The sequence below is a fragment of the Nematostella vectensis genome, chromosome 9 (genome assembly GCF_932526225.1).
Source record: "Nematostella vectensis chromosome 9, jaNemVect1.1, whole genome shotgun sequence".
Classification (NCBI taxonomy): Eukaryota; Metazoa; Cnidaria; class Anthozoa; order Actiniaria; family Edwardsiidae; genus Nematostella; species Nematostella vectensis.
The window spans coordinates 849,942-867,849 of record NC_064042.1 but is presented as its reverse complement, the minus strand read 5'-3'; the positions used below and the strand labels follow the sequence as shown (position 1 = coordinate 867,849).

Below are 17,908 nucleotides of genomic sequence, written 5' to 3'. Positions count from 1 at the left end.
GCCTCCTGCGTCCATTTAGCCGGCTCTCATTCTTCCTCGGAAAGCCGAGACAATAAGCAGTCGCCGTAAGCGTTTGCGTCTATAAAAGGCCCTGTCCCCTATAGTACACACACATCCGGTAATTTATCATTGTTTTATTATGTGGTGGTACAATCTGCAAATGTAAACATAGAACGCTGACTACAACCACTGGTGTACCACGTCCAGGCGCGACGCAACGGCGCTACCACAGAATCCACGATACTGCTCTATAATTTATCACAAAACACATCGGATGACACGCGAGGGGAGTATCTGATGACACGCGAGGTGGGCACCGCGCGCGCGATTCTGTGTATGTCCCTACAGGGGTGGGGTGGGGATGTGTTTAGTCCTCATCCACGTATTCGAACGGTTCCGGTGGTTCGGGTTCGTCTTCTTCCTCCTCTGCGCCGATGCCAACCGTCGACGATGCTGAATACAAAATGATTAACGTCAGTTTGGCTTATATCTCTATTCGATTCCAAGGTTGCACTGAAAGAAGCTGTTGGAGTATCGCAAATGTTCAGATGTGTTTGGGGGGCTTACCTGGAAGTGGTTCAATCAGATCCTCGGGCTCGTCTGACTTCGAGTCAGTCATCATGATGATACCGCCGATATTACACTTTAAAAATACACGCTCAGGTGAGAACAACACGGCACAATTACACGCTCGGATGAGAATAACACGGTACAATTACACGCTGATATGAGAACAAGACGGCACAATTACACGCTCAAATGAGAATGAGTCTTCCCCAAAAGCCGCCTCGCTTTCAGGCAGAGTACCGCAGACCTCTGAGCATCGCAGGCTTACACGTTTTCGACATGGATAGATAGACTTATAGGAAAGGTAAACCTAGACTCGTGCTACCACAGGTAGCCCGAGTACTAACACGGTACAATTACACGCTCAAATGAGAATAACACGGTACAATTACACGCTCATATGAGAACAGCACGGCACAATTACACGCCGATATGAGAATAGCACAGCACAATTACACGCTCGAATGAGAACAACACGGTACAATTGCACGCTCAAATGAGAATAACACGGTACAATTACACGCTCATATGAGAACACGGCACAATTACACGCTGATATGAGAACAACACTGCACATTACACGTTCAAATGTGAATAACACAGCACAATTACACGCTCAAATGTGAATAACACAGGACAATTACACGCTCAAATCAGAATAACATGGTACAATTACACTACACGCTCGTACGAGAACAACACGGCACAATCACACGCTGATATGAGAACAACACGGCACCATTACACGCTCAAATGAGAATAACACGGTACAATCACACGCTAATATGATAACAACACGGCAAAATCACACACTCAAATGAGAATAACACGGTACAATCACACGCTAATATGAGAACAACACGGCACAATCACACGCTCATGTAAGAACAACACGGAACATTTACAGGCTCAGATCAAGACAAGACGAGGAACGCACAACACGCTTAGATGAGTACAACCAACAACGGAGCGCCATCACACGCTCAGATTAGAGCAAGAGGGATACGAAGCACACGGCTAAGGAGAGACAACTTCACGCTCTATTTAGAAAAGTCGGATAAGGCACGCACATTCACATGTTTTGATAACATTTCTCACACTAATAACACTGTGTACTGGCCATCGTTGCTTAACGCCCCTAATGCCTTCAACGGAATCAAGACGTACCGATTTGAGTGGTTGGTAGCGATTGTCGTCAGGGAGCGAGATGACTTTCAGCTGTGGATGAGGCACAAGGTAGTATTCCATGCTGACAAATCACCATTATTCACAACGATGGAAAATTGAAATTATAAATCTTGATTGGAAATAAAGGTTTATGCCTGAAAACGACAGACAAGCTGTAGAATAACTGGGTGCTCGGCGTAGGTGTGGAGCAATCAGGGGAAAACAAACATATGGTTGAAGTGGCGCACTTTACGCCTATGTGAAAGCAGGGTTGGTTACTGAACGGTACCTGTAGCGGCAGTACCCGCGCGGGGTTTTCCAGCATCTGGAAGTCTGGCTCGGGTTCAGGCTTGTCGCTCTCGACTTTCTCGTTCTTTTCCTGCTCGCTCTTCTCAGTGGCAACGTCTTCTTCTTTCTCGCTCTCCTTCGCTTTCTCGCCTCCTTTGCCATCTTTTTCCTACATAATAAAATTTGTTTTTTAGCATGCGAGCGATCCCTATACACAAACTGTGCCTCTTGTTTGGCGACGCATTAATGTTTTTTTTTCTACCCTAGTGTTGCCTTGCGAGAAGGACGAGCAAGTAATTTTCGCAAAAAAGTAATCTCACCTTTGATGTCTCGGTCTTAGTAACTTCCTGCTCCTGGAGAAAGAGTCAAATGTCAAAAACAAAAAAGGGATAAACCCACTGGGAGCCAGGTAGCAGGCTAATGCCAAGGAGACGAGGAATAAACACCCAAAAGAAGTAGAAGGACATGCATTTCACACATACGGGGCTACCTCACACTTGGTCTGGTCACGAGGAGCGAGTATACTGTCAGCGTTTAGCTATTCTTACCACATCCATCTTCTCTTCTGTGGACTCTTGCTTCTTGGCGCGTGCCTTGGCCTTGGCCGTGACTGATAGGATGGCGGTGGTGACCTGTATAAAGCAGACGATCAGCTCACGTTGCTATAAACGCACAAATAAGCCATTGAAAGTGACCTGTATAAAGCAGACAATCAATTCACGTTGCTAATAACGCACAAATAAGCCATAGAAAGTGGCCTGTACAAAGCAGACGATCAATTCACGTTGCTTTAAACGCACAAATAAGCCATAGAAAGTGACCTGTACAAACGAGATGTAGTGATCAGTGTGACTGGCTATACTGTTAAATTGCGCAATGACCAGTGTGACTGGCTATACTGTTAAATTGCGCAATGACCAGTGTGACTGGCTATACTGTTAAATTGCGTAATGACCAGTGTGACTGGCTATACTGTTAAATTGCGCAATGACCAGTGTGACTGGCTATACTGTTAAATTGCGCAATGACCAGTGTGACTGTACATACCTTCTCCTTCTCCTCCTTCTTGGGGGGTTTGAGAGGCTCTGGGTAGGCGTATACAGATGGCTTGGCGTTAGATCTGAACTGCATCTTGGGCATCTGAAAAACAAGAAAATACATTAACTATGTGTGATCTATGTGATGAATTAATAAACCAGTGTAAAAACCTAGTTCTTAAAGAGCTATACAATAAGGATAATAAGATTCCTTAGCTCGAAAAATCAAAATGTTATTATAAGATTCAATCACGGCAAAATGAAACGAAAATGTAGGGCTTGACATATAAAATTACAGATACAGTATAACGGACATACATGAATATTGACCGCAATTGCAAAATAGCTGTTGTGAGTCAAGGCCTGTAAAACAAATCCAATACCTAATTTGACTCAATTGTTAGGAAGTACCCAAATGTTCCCACAACCATTTTGTCAGACTTACAGGAGAACTAGGTTCTTACAAGTGGGTTTTCATATAGTAGATCATACATGCTAGGCTGGGCTCAGCTCACTCGCTAAACAATTTTATTTGTTTAGAAGGTGTTTACATATTGTATTAATAAAACAGACCCTAGGAAATCAGCAGGCAACACAATCATCCACATGGTCCTCATACCTTCAGGTCCGAGTTGAGTCCAATGATGGATGTGGGTGTGAACGCGAGGGAGAGGAAGTGAGCAAGTGGGAACCAGAACCAGTAATGAGTGAACACGAGAAGTCCCACCACACTGGCCATGTGCATGTGACCGGCACGTGACTGGAGCGACACTGTCACGTTACGACCACCTGAAACAAGCGATACATTATCAACACAAGCATGTGACCGGCACGTGACTGGAGCGACACTGTCACGTTACGACCACCTGAAACAAGCGATACATTATCAACACAAGCATGTGACCGGCACGTGACTGAAGCAACACGGTCACGCTAAGACCACCTGAAACAAGCGATACATTATCAACGCAAGCACGTGACTGGAGCGACATGGTTTTACGTGAGAGACAGTTGGATTCCCCACCTGCGTCAATAATGCCCTGTGCAAGAGTGGCGCCAAACTTGGCCATGACGTCTTCGTGTTTGTCTGAGATGACTTTGGCGTATATCTCGCGGAACTTGGCTACCTTGGAGCAGGTGTGCTCCGTCTGCTGGATCAGGATGAGTGCACTAGCCACCAGGGCGCCCTGCAAAACAAATCGGGTCAGGGTTAAATAAAGGGTTTTAGATTTCAAATCCTGTTCACTACAGGCTACTAGAAACATGTCATTATGATCTGTGGTCTACCCTGAAAAGACAGTTAGTAGGAAGAGAAGACAGGAATCCAAAACACAAGGTCTTCAAGCTCAAAGCAATAAGGGATAAAAATGTGGCCAAAGCTGTCCACCAAACAAGGAAGACAGTGTACATTTTTTGAAATAATGGGGGTGTCGATAATTCAAAACACAACAAAACAACTGTGTCATGCAAGCTTGACCAAAAGACCTTAAGGCCTGTTGTGTTAGTACTGTACCTGTCTGACGTAGTTAACAGGGTCATTGGTCATGGGCTCTAGCAGGTTGATTGCTTCCTTCAACCCTGTCCCTGCGCATGCGATTCCCAGTGCCAGGGCGGCCCCATAACGCACGTGTGGGTTGTAGCTCTCAGAGAGTAATGAGACAACACTTGGACACTGCTCAGGGGTACGGAACAGAATAAAACCAAGCGCTGTCACCGCTGCACGTCTGACATCATCACTGACATCGCTGACCTGTCAATCAAGAGAAATCAAAGGTTAGCCGTAAACACAGCCTGTAGAAGAGGATCAATAAAATGGAATGGCTACTGTGTTTGAGACTAGCAATGGGGCTGACATACAGTACATACTGTACATGTAGCAAGTGAACCAAGATATCAGTCAGAAGTAATACAGCTCTAGTTTTTGCTGAATTCAGATATCTTACTATCGCTTGTAGTATTAAGTAAACCACTCACTGCGACATGTAGTAGCCGCTTGATAGCCTTGTTGTTTCCTGTTCCACAGTACGCCATAGCTACTGTGTACATGGCACTACGCCTCAGGTTGGAATCCTTGTCACGTGACAGGCTCTCAATAAGTGCATCTGCCTCTTCCATGCGGGCATACATGACCTAAAATAGGCAAAACCTTTTCAATATCCACACATTCGTATTCCATTATAGGTACACTATCAGTATAATAATACATTCATGACCTGAAATAGGCAGAGCCTTTTATAATCATTCGTATCTTTCACTTTAGATAAACAACTAGTACACTTGGTAAACTATCAATACATGCACATATATGACCTGAAGTAGCAAAACCCTTTCAGTACACTAGTATACTTAGTACACTATCAATACATGCACATATATGACCTGAAGTAGCAAAACCCTTTCAGTACACTAGTATACTTAGTACACTATCAATACATGCACATATATGACCTGAAGTAGCAAAACCCTTTCAGTACACTAGTATACTTAGTACACTATCAATACATGCACATATATGACCTGAAGTAGCAAAACCCTTTCAGTACACTAGTATACTTAGTACACTATCAATACATGCACAAATATGACCTGAAGTAGCAAAACCCTTTCAGTACACTAGTACACTTAGCACACTATCAATACATGCACATATATGACCTGAAGTAGCAAAACCCTTTCAGTACACTAGTATACTTAGCACACTATCAATACATGCACATATATGACCTGAAGTAGCAAACCCTTTCAGTACACTAGTATACTTAGTACACTATCAATACATGCACATATATGACCTGAAGTAGCAAAACCCTTTCAGTACACTAGTACACTTAGCACACTATCAATACATGCACATATATGACCTGAAGTAGCAAAACCCTTTCAGTACACTAGTATACTTAGTACACTATCAATACATGCACATATATGACCTGAAGTAGCAAAACCCTTTCAGTACACTAGTACACTTAGTACACTATCAATACATGCACATATATGACCTGAAGTAGCAAAACCCTTTCAGTACACTAGTACACTTGGTAAACTATCAATACATGCACATATATGACCTAAAGTAGCAAAACCCTTTTAGTACACTAGTATACTTAGTACACTATCAATACATGCACATATATGACCTGAAGTAGCAAAACCCTTTCAGTACACTAGTATACTTAGTACACTATCAATACATGCACATATATGACCTGAAGTAGCAAAACCCTTTCAGTACACTAGTATACTTAGTACACTATCAATACATGCACAAATATGACCTGAAGTAGCAAAACCCTTTCAGTACACTAGAGTACACTTAGCACACTATCAATACATGCACATATTACATACATATACATATTGATTAATAAATAAAACATTGTCATATCAGAAAATCATACCTAATCATAATCTCCCATATAATGGATGGTAAGACCAGAAATCAAGATGTTTAAATGGATCAAGAGTATTGTAATATCAAGATTCCACTGTACAATACACACAAAATATTGGATGCTAACCAATGAGATGCCTAATGCCAGCCCTCTGAGTATCTTCTCGTGTTGTGTCTCCTGCGCATATCCCACCATGTCCTCGATTGCCGCCGCAGACTTGGAGCCAAGCATAACCAAACCCATGGCCAGCCCTGCTGCCTCGCCCGTGATGGCATCATCCTGGTACAGATTAAACTTGAGCTGCTCATACACATCTTGCTTTGCTGTGCCCATGGAGGCCAATCCGAGGCCCAGGCAGCCACCATGCCGCACCATGTCTGTCGTAGCCTCCTTTAGCTGCTGAAGAAGGTACTCTGTGATGTTGCCACCGTGGTTGACGTGGATGAGGCCCAGGGCGTATAAGCCGCCGCCCTCCTGGTAGGCACTACCACCTGTCCCATCCTTGGGGAGGTAGGAGGACATCAGCTTTAGAGCATCTTGCTCATGTCCCTGTGGAAATACAGCACAGAGGTGTTATACTGAAAAGGTGCTATATTTTCATGTAGGTGTTAACATGCTTGTCAGTTTTGCAAGCAGCAAATGAGCCAAAATTTTGGTTTGCAATGGAAAATTGCAAGGGGCAAGTAATTTATAGAAAATATACTATTGAGAAAAACCTGCTCTCCAGGACAGTCAAATGATTCTACAGCTGCAACTGCAAAAGGCATATCACTAAGTTATGTACTGAAATATAAAGAGGTACATGTGCTACCTCATAATTTACTGAAGTTCTTTTGACATATGATTTAATAGGGATAATCTCACCTTATGAATGACACCAAGACTGGCTGTTGCTGTGAATTTGGCCCAGTTAGTTGCCCTTGCAAGCCACTCCAGGTTATTTCTACATAAAAAAACTCAAGGTCAGCAAAGTCTAGCAGAATTCAGTCATTTTAGAGTATAGGCTACTGGTGAAGCTACTGTACAACGAAAGCTCTGCAAATATGGACCGGAGATTAAAGCATCCAAGCATCAATTCTTCAAAGATTTATCACCATCAATTCTTCAAAGATTTATCACCCAACCTGTGGTACAAGTGGTCGAAATATTTAATACAGAGGAACCCCAATACCTCAAATTCCCCAATAATTAGAGAGACCAATTTTTAGTTATTTTTACTCAAGATACAGTAATTTGAACTTCCTGCTACTGTGACTCAATACTGTATGTTTACCTTTTATGTTCCACTTTTTACTAAAAACTATATCAAATAAACCTTTTTGAGATGCATGCACAATAAGTGCTTTACTGACCTTAAAATAATAACAATAAGTGCTTTACTGACCTTAAAATAATAACAATAAGTGCTTTACTGACCTTAAAAAAATAACAATAAGTGCTTTACTGACCTTAAAAATGTGTCACTTGTTGTCCCACAGTGCATGTAAGAGTTGGCGATAACGGTAGCAGTGTGACAGACAGAGTTTCTAGCGGAGTCCTTGGTGTTCTTCAGGATCAGTAAGTCTGCATGGTTATTTCTGATGAGAAACTCAAGGTGCAGGGCGATGGAGGTGTCGCCGCGCAGTATAGCAGCCAGTTTTGAGACTTTGTCTTGTAGTGCCTTGTCACTCTCACTCTGTTGGTGTAGAGTACAATTGTCTAATAGCAGAATAAAGAATCAACCTTATACTGAGGTCAGGTAGAACATGATGAAAAATGATCCAAATAAGCCCATTTTACATCAAATAAGGCAGAGGATTCCTTTCTGTAAGTACTTGAGTAATAATAAAAGGCAAAATATCAAATGCAGCTTTTTAAGAATTTGAAGTTTTTGCAAAGTGTCGTGGTAGGGATACTATTTTTACGTTGTTTGAACAGATGACACAAAAATTATTAGTTAAAATTCCTGTTTGTCAAATTTTAGAGGAATACTGTACTCATTATTAGAGTTAATCTCTCAAAAAATCAGTCCAGAACTGCAACAGACCTACTGTACAGCACAGCCACTATCTGAACTTGTTGTTTCAAGAGTACACTGGTTCTGCACAGTGCACATTTGCATGGTTTTCCTGTAATACCTAGCAAGGTGACTTCATTTCCACTTTTGTACTGACCACATCTCTACTTACTGACATTTTTTAAAATCTATACTTTATTTTAGTCAAACAAATCCAGTCAGCTACAAGGAAAAGATGTACGTATAATAGTAAATACTGCTTACAAGTTGAGCCTCATGCTTTGGTTTCTCCACCGCAGTATTCTTTTCCTCGTCTGTATCCATGGCCACATCCCTAATAATCAAAACACAATAATCAATATACTGTGATATAATATTTAAATGAACCATTTGCTATTATTACCTAAATATCTTAACATCATCGCTATCACCATGGCTATCAATCATCATAATAGTCACCACCACCACCATGACCACCATCAACATCACCATCATTACCACCATCACCATTATGACCACCATCACCATCATTACCGCCATAACCATCATTACCGCCATCACCATCATTACCGCCATCACCATCATTACCGCCATCACCATCATTACCGCCATCACTATCATCCCAACCATTTCCATTATCTATAGATCATCACTAATACCATGATTATCACCACCATCTTTGTTATCATAATCTTATCATCCGCTTTAGATCATCACTCAAAATAATAATAATTATTATAATAATCATTATCATCATCTGCTTTAGATCATCACTACATCTTCATAACCATCATAATCATCATCATCACCTTTTAAATCATCACTACTATCAAAATCATCACGCCAATCCCTACTATCATAATCGGCACCATCACCATGTACTACACTAGCTCATCACAACTGTCAACTCACCCATTTTTCTCTGTGTCATTCTTCTCAGTCTTAGTCTCAGCAGATGAGCTTGAGCTGAAAGGCACTGTTGCTTGTAAGGCTGCTATGACAACTGACAGGAACTGTTGTGTGGCATTCTCATAAAGGTCAAAGGCTATCTGGTATGCCATCAGGGTCTGATCCTTCTGTGGACGGCAATAAGGACATAAAAAATACTGTATTAATCACATTGTCCAGTAGAACCATGCAAGCGTGACCATAGGAGGAAAACTAATATTCATGTAACTGGTTGTAGTTATCTGGGCCAATTAAAAAACACTGTATGACACGAAATTAAGTATACTAGATATACTTGAGTGCACATTAAAGCACAAAAGAATCCTAGTTATCAAGTTTGTGTCAGCAAATAGCTGTGATTTTCAGAAGCTGGTGTAATTGGCTAACTTTGTAAAAGCTTTGAATTAGTGCCCATGGTAGTGTGCGGCACATCATAAGATGTACTGTAAGCGTAAAGTCATGTTCACCTCATTATCCTTGACTAGCTTTTCAAGAATGTCCGCTACACCTTGAGGGTAATCCAGGAAAATAAAACACTAAAAGCAAACAACAAAGAAGGTAAGTAAAAACAAACAACAACAACCAAAAACATATTACTGATGCTCTGTGAGCAGACATCCCAACAAAAACGTATTTTGTTACATGAGTTTCATACATCATGAACTCAGTACATTTACGTAGGTTTATTCCTGGCAAGTCATACGTACCTGGCATACACTTATATAGTCAGGTGTGGCCAGGTGCAGATAGAGCTCCACTAGCACTTTGAGTATCTGGAAAAGAATATGACACATAAGACATTCCAGTTAACAAGGAAGGACTAGATAGGAAAGGCTAGAAACAATTTACATCAATATGGTTTGCACTTCATCTACCTAAACAATAAAACAACAAACCATAAAATGCTGAGCAAAAAATAAATAAACCATACTGCATGCAAACACTGGGCGGCACATACATACAGGCACGTGAAACAAACAAGTCCACAGGAACCCCCTTAGACACCATGAAGTGGATCGTTTCTTATTGAAGGATCATCCAATATTTCCCTACTTCTATATGGCACCATGGCTGTGCACCCGCCCTAGCAAATCCTGTGCAGGTGTTTAACAAGTCACTTTAAGTCTCTCTGCACTTGGTTGCATTTACACACATTTTCACCACCTGACTGCTACATGTAATTGTTGAAACCTGTGCATACAGTAGATGACAAATACCTGATTCCTGAACTGTCTGCTTTGTACTAAAGACATGCAGACCTTGAGGCTGTACTGCAGCATGAAAGGAATGTCATCCTGTGAAAAAAATGGATATAAATTTCTTAAACCACTATTATTGGTTGGTCAGGAGGACAAGGAATTCCTATTAAAAATGTGTGATTGCAACAGATTCAAGATTCAAGAACATCAGATACATTATGTTACTTACAGATTTGAGTATAGCTTGTTTGAATATATCCAGCCGTCTTGTCTCTATAGCAATTCCTACAGCCTAATCAGCATAAAAACCATTCAATTGTCAGTACATAGAATCTATGTCTCTTTTACCAACTGGTATTCAGTACCTGTTTATATTTGCAGTCGTCAAAGCATCGTCTGAACATCCTATTGACAATAGCCTCTAGTCTTGCATCAATATTGATTTTCTCATCTGAATTATCTGCCTGTTTCTGTCGCTGCATGGTGTAGTGGTCTATGCATTTAGCTAAGATAAGGAATAGGAATTGCATTAAGTTCAGAAAGGTACAAAAAGGCAGGAAAACTGTGGACAACTATATACATCTTTCAAGTAGCCATGTCAGTGCAAATGGTGGATGGCAAATATAAAATGGTAGCCTTAAGGCTGACCACTGCCTATTTCATTAATTATTTGTGAGAGTCAAGATGATACTTAAACTAATCACATGATTCATCCACATTTTCAAGTATTCATTTTTGTTATGAAAAAAATGCAATTTTAGAACTGCCTTCTACAGTACATTGGGTACTTACAACATTATCATTTTGTGCTGTAAATGTCTTTCTGGTTTCCTTTGTTGTTAACTTACCAATAGTAGTTTCTACATATTCGGAGTGGCCATTGACATCAAAGAGGTCACCTGCACCAAGTGCGTATGTGAGAGAGTCTTCAAATGCGCCCAGATGATAGTACACCTACAAAAAAAAAACAATTCTTACTACTCACTACTGAAAAAAAAGACATTCAGTACAACATGCAAAAAAGGACAGGAGTACTAGAATTATGCTGTTAGTATTTAGGGAAATTTTAGATCATTTGCTGAGCAAATTATCTAACCTGGCTTTGAATATCAGCAAAGCAATGTTTGAAAACTAGAACCAGTGTATAGGAGATTACCTTGGAAGCAACAAGTGCCGAGAGCTGTCTGTGTTTGAATGATTCATCTTCATAAAGTACTTCACTAAAAAACAAGAAAAAACACATCATGGCATTGTTTCAAGAACACAGATAAATCTTTATCTGTCTATGAATAAGGCAATGAACAATGCACAATGAATTATAAAAAGCATGTATAATCTGTATTTGTTCTTACATTTTGTCCACAGATTCTGAAATCTCAGCCCAGAAATCATCCACTATGCTGTTAAGTTTACTAAGTGCAAAAACCTGAAAAAAAGAAAGGAAACCATTATATGAGTAATTCAAAAGATGATCTCACATCTCAACAACATAGTCGTTTCTCTACATCTTTTTAGATTTTATATCATTTCTGACATTCTGCTTTATGACCTTGATTCATGATAGCTACTGTGAAGATTCTATTATGACGCTTGGCATAGATCGGGATGACTTCTTAACATTGTTACATAGCAATCGAATGTGGTTCTCCATTTTTCAGAAAAAAATTAAACTGTGACACTAATACTCCAAGTGAAATAAGACATAAACTGTGTAATAATAATCCAACATAATGACATAAATGATATAAACATACCTTGAGATCTGATTCAGACTCATCCAGTAAAGCCAGTATCCCAGCTAAATAACAAAAACGCACAGTTAGTCAACGAAACGAACGAAAAGACAATAATTCTTCATAGAACTTCGTTTGGAGATGAAAACCTATTGTACAACTATTCCATACATATTTTACATAGGAAACGATATATCCACAGAGAATAGCTTAACAAAGTAATACATTTGTAGATGCGGGATCATAACTGAATATCTTTTAGGGAAAAGTTGTTTTTCCATAACCACAATCACAAAGATAGACAAGAATTTCTGACGTTTTGTCCCGTAAGATATTGCTTAGTCACGATGGATAAAATTCAGGAAACCATGTCAAACAACCCTTAAAAATCCCTATCATCGTACCTGCTGATGTTAGACTCATCTTCATAGTTGGGTAATACTGGCTCTAGGATAGTATAAAGGGGTTTAAAGTGGAAAATTCACACCCTCATGGACAGAAATCTTGTCCTTTTTTCTTCAAAGCCGGGAGTAGCTACGTAGCCTGGCCTTTCGCTGTCATGCGCCACCAGGCCTCATCGCTAACAACACAGGGCCCCCGTCACATGATAAACTGACCATTTTCGGCTATAAGCTAAAACCTATTTGTTTTTCATATGAAGACACACCAACTTGGGTTTGTAATGAACCTTGCACTTTTGAGGCGCATGGGGTCATTCTTTAAAAAAAGGCCTCCAAAAGATCTTGTCATTCGCGTGGAGCACCCCCCTCGAGTTACCGAGGTTCAACTCTCCCTCTATTATCGCAGTAGAAGAAAGCTGTAAAATGGAGAAGGAAAACGACGGTGAGGCTAAAGATGCCAAAAGAAGTAACGGATTTAACAAGAGGGTCGAAAGAATGCAGAGCGGATTTTTAATAAACCTAGTTCATTCAAAAGACATTTTTAATTATACAACAGAGAATCCAAAACTAAAACAAGAATTGTGTTGCACATGCATAAAAATGACTTCCTTGGAGTAGTAGGTTGGAGGTATTGTACCCGGGATTTTTTTACCCCCTCAAACCCCTGTAAATCCGGGTACAATACCTTCATATACTACTACATAAAAAATGATTTAAAATATTTTTTGGACCCACCCCTCCCCTTAAAAAATGTCTTAGCAGCCATACACAGCTCATTAACCACCCCTCCCCACCCATCTAAAAAAATTGAAAAAAAGATTTAAAAACATAGATATAATTCAATAACATGGAGAACCAAACAGTGAAACAGTTGAAAGCCCTCGCCAAGGAGCGGGGTATCCCTAGATATTCTCGAATGTGTAAAGCCGAACTTATCGAAGCGTTGGGTAAACTCGAAGCGCAGACACCACCACCGATCCCAACACCGCGTACTAAAAAAGCTGAACCTATCGGAGCACCACCAACCAAACTGCGACCCCCAACAGTCCTTATAGTCAGACCTCTCAAAACAGGTACTACACCTAGAAAAAAATATTCCCGACCAAGAGCGAAGCCTTCCAATCCCAGCCCATAGAAGAAATATTCCTTACCCTCAGCCCAAACCCATTCCAACCCCTAGAAAAAATATCCCCAACCAGCCGCAAAAACCAATCCCAGCCCCTAGAAGAAATATCGTATCTAGTTTCATAGATAGTGGTAATCGGCTAGTGAAAGCTATCCCACAAACAACGAACAACGCGTTCAGTTGGATAAAAAATAAGACATCGGAATTAGTGGACCGAGTTAAGTCTGCTGGTGAAGCTCTTGCGGATCTCATCAACCAAAATATCTCTGCATTTACTAATAACAGGCCACTCCAACCTAGAAGAGGGGTAAGTATATCTGAGAGTGTGAGAGCTGAATTAGAAGAAAGGAAAGCACAGAGCAACACTGCTCAAACCCCACCAAACCCAAATCGCCACGAGGTTAATGCTGATCTGAATAATGACTTATCAAACATGATTTTTAACAAACTCAAACCAGACATAGAGATGCGTTCAAGGATTGTTTACGGTTTTACGGCTAGAATTTATCGTGGGGGTGGAGAAATAGTCGTGTATGAGAAAACCCTTCGTAGGGAGGGGACTTTTGCAAGTTTATCTGCAATTGAGAAATATATCAAAAGGTGTGAGACCAAAAGGTTAGATCTTGAGGACTCCGAAGTGTGGAGTGGAGCGTATCTACCAGCAACAGAGGTTGTTGACACCCCAGGCGTCTATGAAGGCAGGGTTGGGTTTACTAAGATAACGGTAAAAGTCATTCACAGCAATGAACCCTTAATGGGGTGTGGTCCCTTACCCGATTGGTTACGCAACAAGAAATGTATTCACGCCATCGATGATAAGAACGACAACCTCTGTATATGGCGATGTCTTGCTATTTTCATGGGCTATCGTGATAAAAACCCTAGACCAGCCGAGGACACAACTCGAAAAGCGCTAAAACTGGCCCGAGATTTTTATAGTAACCCTGCATTGAAAGTTGCAGATGTGAGGGCGACGAAACTTGTTGATTTTGAAGGTATTGCTAAGAGACATTCTATTAACATCCGCTTGTATGAACCAAAAAACCAAAAGATCTGGAAATTAGTGTTCGGTAAAGACCAGTTCAAAAAGAGCTTACCCTGTGTAGACATCGGCCTCTATAAAGGACACTGTTTCTGCATCAAGAATATAGAGCTTCTAACAGAACACTGGGAATGTTCTGGGTGTGAGCAAAGATTCAACAGACACGATAATTACAATAGACACGTCTCAGAAAAAAGATGTTCAGGAGGAAAGACACAATTGATATGCAAAGGGGAAAAGTTCAAACACATCATGAGCAGCTCTGAAAAGGTGTTTTATGGAGGTAACACCCAGTTCAGCTATGTTGGTTGTCGCTGGATCGAAGAACAGTCTAAGCATATAGGCAAACACATTCATCATGCTCTCTGCGGGCATGGAGGAGAGCGGTGTGTTTTGGACGGAAAAAAGGAGATTTTGATTGATGGATACGAACCACAGTCTAAGACCGTTTTCCAGTTCCATGGCTGTAAATGGCACGGCTGCCCCTGTTCAAGTGACGATGAGAAGAGATACAATGAAGCTCTTGTAATGGAAAAGAAGATTAGAGACTTGGGATACAAGGTTGTCTCGGTTTGGGAGCATGATAACCCCAAATTAAGTGATATGACACTTGAAAAGAAATTTACCCCATACCCATATTTTATTGTTTTTGATTTTGAAGCATTGCTCCGCAAACTTTCCCGAGAGATGACTGACGACCTGACTTTCAACACCAAACATATTCCAGTTAGTGTTGCTAACGCCGATAATTTCACAAACGACCCTACCTTTCTTGTAGACGCAAGCCCCGAAGAGCTTATAAAAGGCTTTATAGCAGATTTAGAACATCGTCGGAAAGCCATTGTCGAAAAAGTAGCAAGAGAATACCCGTTGCCAGACAAAGAGTCCATACCCGAAAGTGTGTATGAACAATATAAGAAGTGGTGTGAACAAGTTCCTGTTTTAGGTTTTAACAGCAGGAAGTACGATATTAATATGGTCAAAGAATATTTCGTAAAGCACATGACCGAGCAAGCTGGAGAGATTTTTGCGGCGAAGAAAGAAAGCAATTATATGTTCCTGACCACTGACCGATTTAAATTCCTGGATGTGATGTCCTACTTGGCTCCAGGACTCTCTTTTGATAAGTGGTGCAAAGCAAACAACTGTGAAGCGCAAAAACTTGTCTTTCCGTACGAGTGGCTGGATAGTTATGAGAAGCTTTCTCACGTAGGCCCTGTGGAATATAAGGACTTTTACTCAAGCCTCCAACAGAAAATCACAGTGTCGCCTCAAGAATATGAAAACTTTAAGCTCGAATTCCATAAGCGGGGTTGTGTTACCATGCTGGATTGGTTGCGAGAGTATAACCTGGCCGACGTTGTACCTTTCGTAGAAGCTTCGGAAAAGACCCGGGCACAATATTACCCCGATGAAATCGACATGCTAAAGGACGCGGTCTCCATCCCAGGGATCTCAATGACTTATGTTTTGAACAAAGCTTTGAAATTGAAGAAGAGACACGAGCCTTCCTTATACGCTCCCGGGCAACTTTGCACCCACAAGTATTCTGATAATTGTCATAAAAAGGTCTGTAAAGAATGTACCAAGACTAGAAAAGAGTGCTCTGAATGCCCGAAAAACAAAGCTTATGAATTACTAAAAACAGGAATGGTGGGAGGGCCCAGTATTGTGTTTACGCGGTATGCTGAAAAGGTCAAGTCAAAGATTCGGCCTTATAAATACAAAGACCCAAAAACATGCAAGTCTGTCGTTGGTTTTGATGCAAACAGTTTGAATCTATACTGCTCCGGTCAAGAAATGCCTTGTGGTAAAGAAAAATACATTGAGGTCGAAAACCCAACGGATCCCGAATATGTTAACAACGTTTGTGAAGACATTCTTGCCGACAATTTGTTTGGTTTTTGCCAGGTGGATATCCATGCCCCCGAAAATCTCAGAAAGAAATTTGAAGAGTTTTCACCGTTGTTTGTTGTAGACAGTGTTCCAGAGGAGCTAGTCCCTGAACATATGAAACAGTACCAAAAAGACACTGACAGAAAAACTCTAAAAGGTACTAAAAAATTGCTTGGGGTGACCAAGGCAAAGAAGATCTTGCTATATACACCCCTACTGAAATGGTATCTTACCCATGGTTTAGAGGTAACAGCTATCCACAAAATTATAAAATATGTATCGGGAAGACCTTTCAAATGGTTTCCAGACGAAGTCAGCAACGCTCGAAGAGATGGGGATTCTAACCCCGCCTTGAAGCAGCTAGGAGATACTTACAAACTAAAAGGTAACTCTTTTTATGGTAAGATGATCGAAGATCTCGAAAAACATACCAAGACTAGCTATACTCAAGACGAGGCGGAGGTTGATAAGGCTTTTAGAAGTCCTTTCTTTGACGATTTAGAAGTCATCAATGACACGTACGAGCTGAAAGAAAGAAAGCGGCAGGTCACTATAAACCGACCTTATCAGTGTGGTATAGCTGTATACCAATTGGCTAAACTACGAATGTTGGAATTTTACTACGATTTTCTTGACAAATATGTCGATCGAAAGGACTTCGAACTCATACAAATGGACACCGACAGCCTCTACATGGCTCTTTCGAATGAAAACTTGGATGAGATTATCAAACCTAAACTCCAAGATGAATATTCCCAAAACGGAAAAGCTGAATTTCTGTCAACCTCGAAATATCACGACAGAACTCCAGGGCTCTTTAAACTCGAGTTTAAGGGGACGCGAATGATAGCTCTTACCTCCAAATGCTATTACGCCGAAGACACGGCAATGAAAGCAAAGTTTAGTTGTAAGGGCGTTTCCAAAAGACAAAATAATATGTCCTGGAATAGATACTACGAAGCTTTGAACGGGGTCAAAGATAAGGCGCAAAATACCGGTTTTAGAGTTCACCATAACCAAATTGTGACATACACTCAGAATAAACTTGGCTTGAGCGCATATTACGATAAACGCATAGTGGCAGACGACAGAATTCACACAAAACCTTTGTATTAG

General features: G+C 40.8%; 2 protein-coding genes across 2 annotated transcripts; one reads left to right on the top strand and one right to left on the bottom strand.

Annotated features, from left to right (window-relative positions):
• Nucleotides 1-119: 119 nt before the first annotated feature.
• On the bottom strand, nucleotides 120-12,882 carry LOC5503862 (26S proteasome non-ATPase regulatory subunit 1). Its single transcript, XM_048732594.1, has 26 exons — nucleotides 12,732-12,882; nucleotides 12,349-12,392; nucleotides 11,947-12,020; nucleotides 11,751-11,814; nucleotides 11,443-11,548; nucleotides 10,960-11,099; nucleotides 10,824-10,886; nucleotides 10,613-10,690; nucleotides 10,103-10,168; nucleotides 9,863-9,931; nucleotides 9,360-9,523; nucleotides 8,712-8,781; nucleotides 7,900-8,126; nucleotides 7,316-7,394; nucleotides 6,578-7,000; nucleotides 5,034-5,189; nucleotides 4,573-4,809; nucleotides 4,084-4,246; nucleotides 3,679-3,848; nucleotides 3,070-3,162; nucleotides 2,571-2,654; nucleotides 2,343-2,375; nucleotides 2,024-2,191; nucleotides 1,735-1,785; nucleotides 568-643; nucleotides 120-453 (listed from the first exon to the last, which is right to left on the bottom strand). Exons 1-26 carry the CDS (start codon nucleotides 12,754-12,756, stop codon nucleotides 368-370), a joined length of 3,009 nt encoding a protein of 1,002 aa, XP_048588551.1. The 5' UTR covers nucleotides 12,757-12,882; the 3' UTR covers nucleotides 120-367.
• Nucleotides 12,883-13,347: 465 nt separating this feature from the next.
• LOC5513770 lies at nucleotides 13,348-17,908 on the top strand. The gene has a single exon (XM_048732351.1). It carries the CDS (start codon nucleotides 14,288-14,290, stop codon nucleotides 17,906-17,908), a length of 3,621 nt encoding a protein of 1,206 aa, XP_048588308.1. The 5' UTR covers nucleotides 13,348-14,287.

Coding starts and splice junctions, on each gene's coding strand:
- LOC5503862 (XM_048732594.1), bottom strand. CDS start 12,756: ATGAAGATGAGTCTAACATCAGCAG. Junction 10,691..10,823: donor AACAAGCTATACTCAAATCT/GTAAGTAACATA, acceptor TTTTTTTCACAG/GATGACATTCCTTTCATGCT. Junction 4,247..4,572: donor CTGTTAACTACGTCAGACAG/GTACAGTACTAA, acceptor TTTGTTTTGCAG/GGCGCCCTGGTGGCTAGTGC.
- LOC5513770 (XM_048732351.1), top strand. CDS start 14,288: ATGATTTTTAACAAACTCAAACCAGACATAGAGATGCGTTCAAGGATT.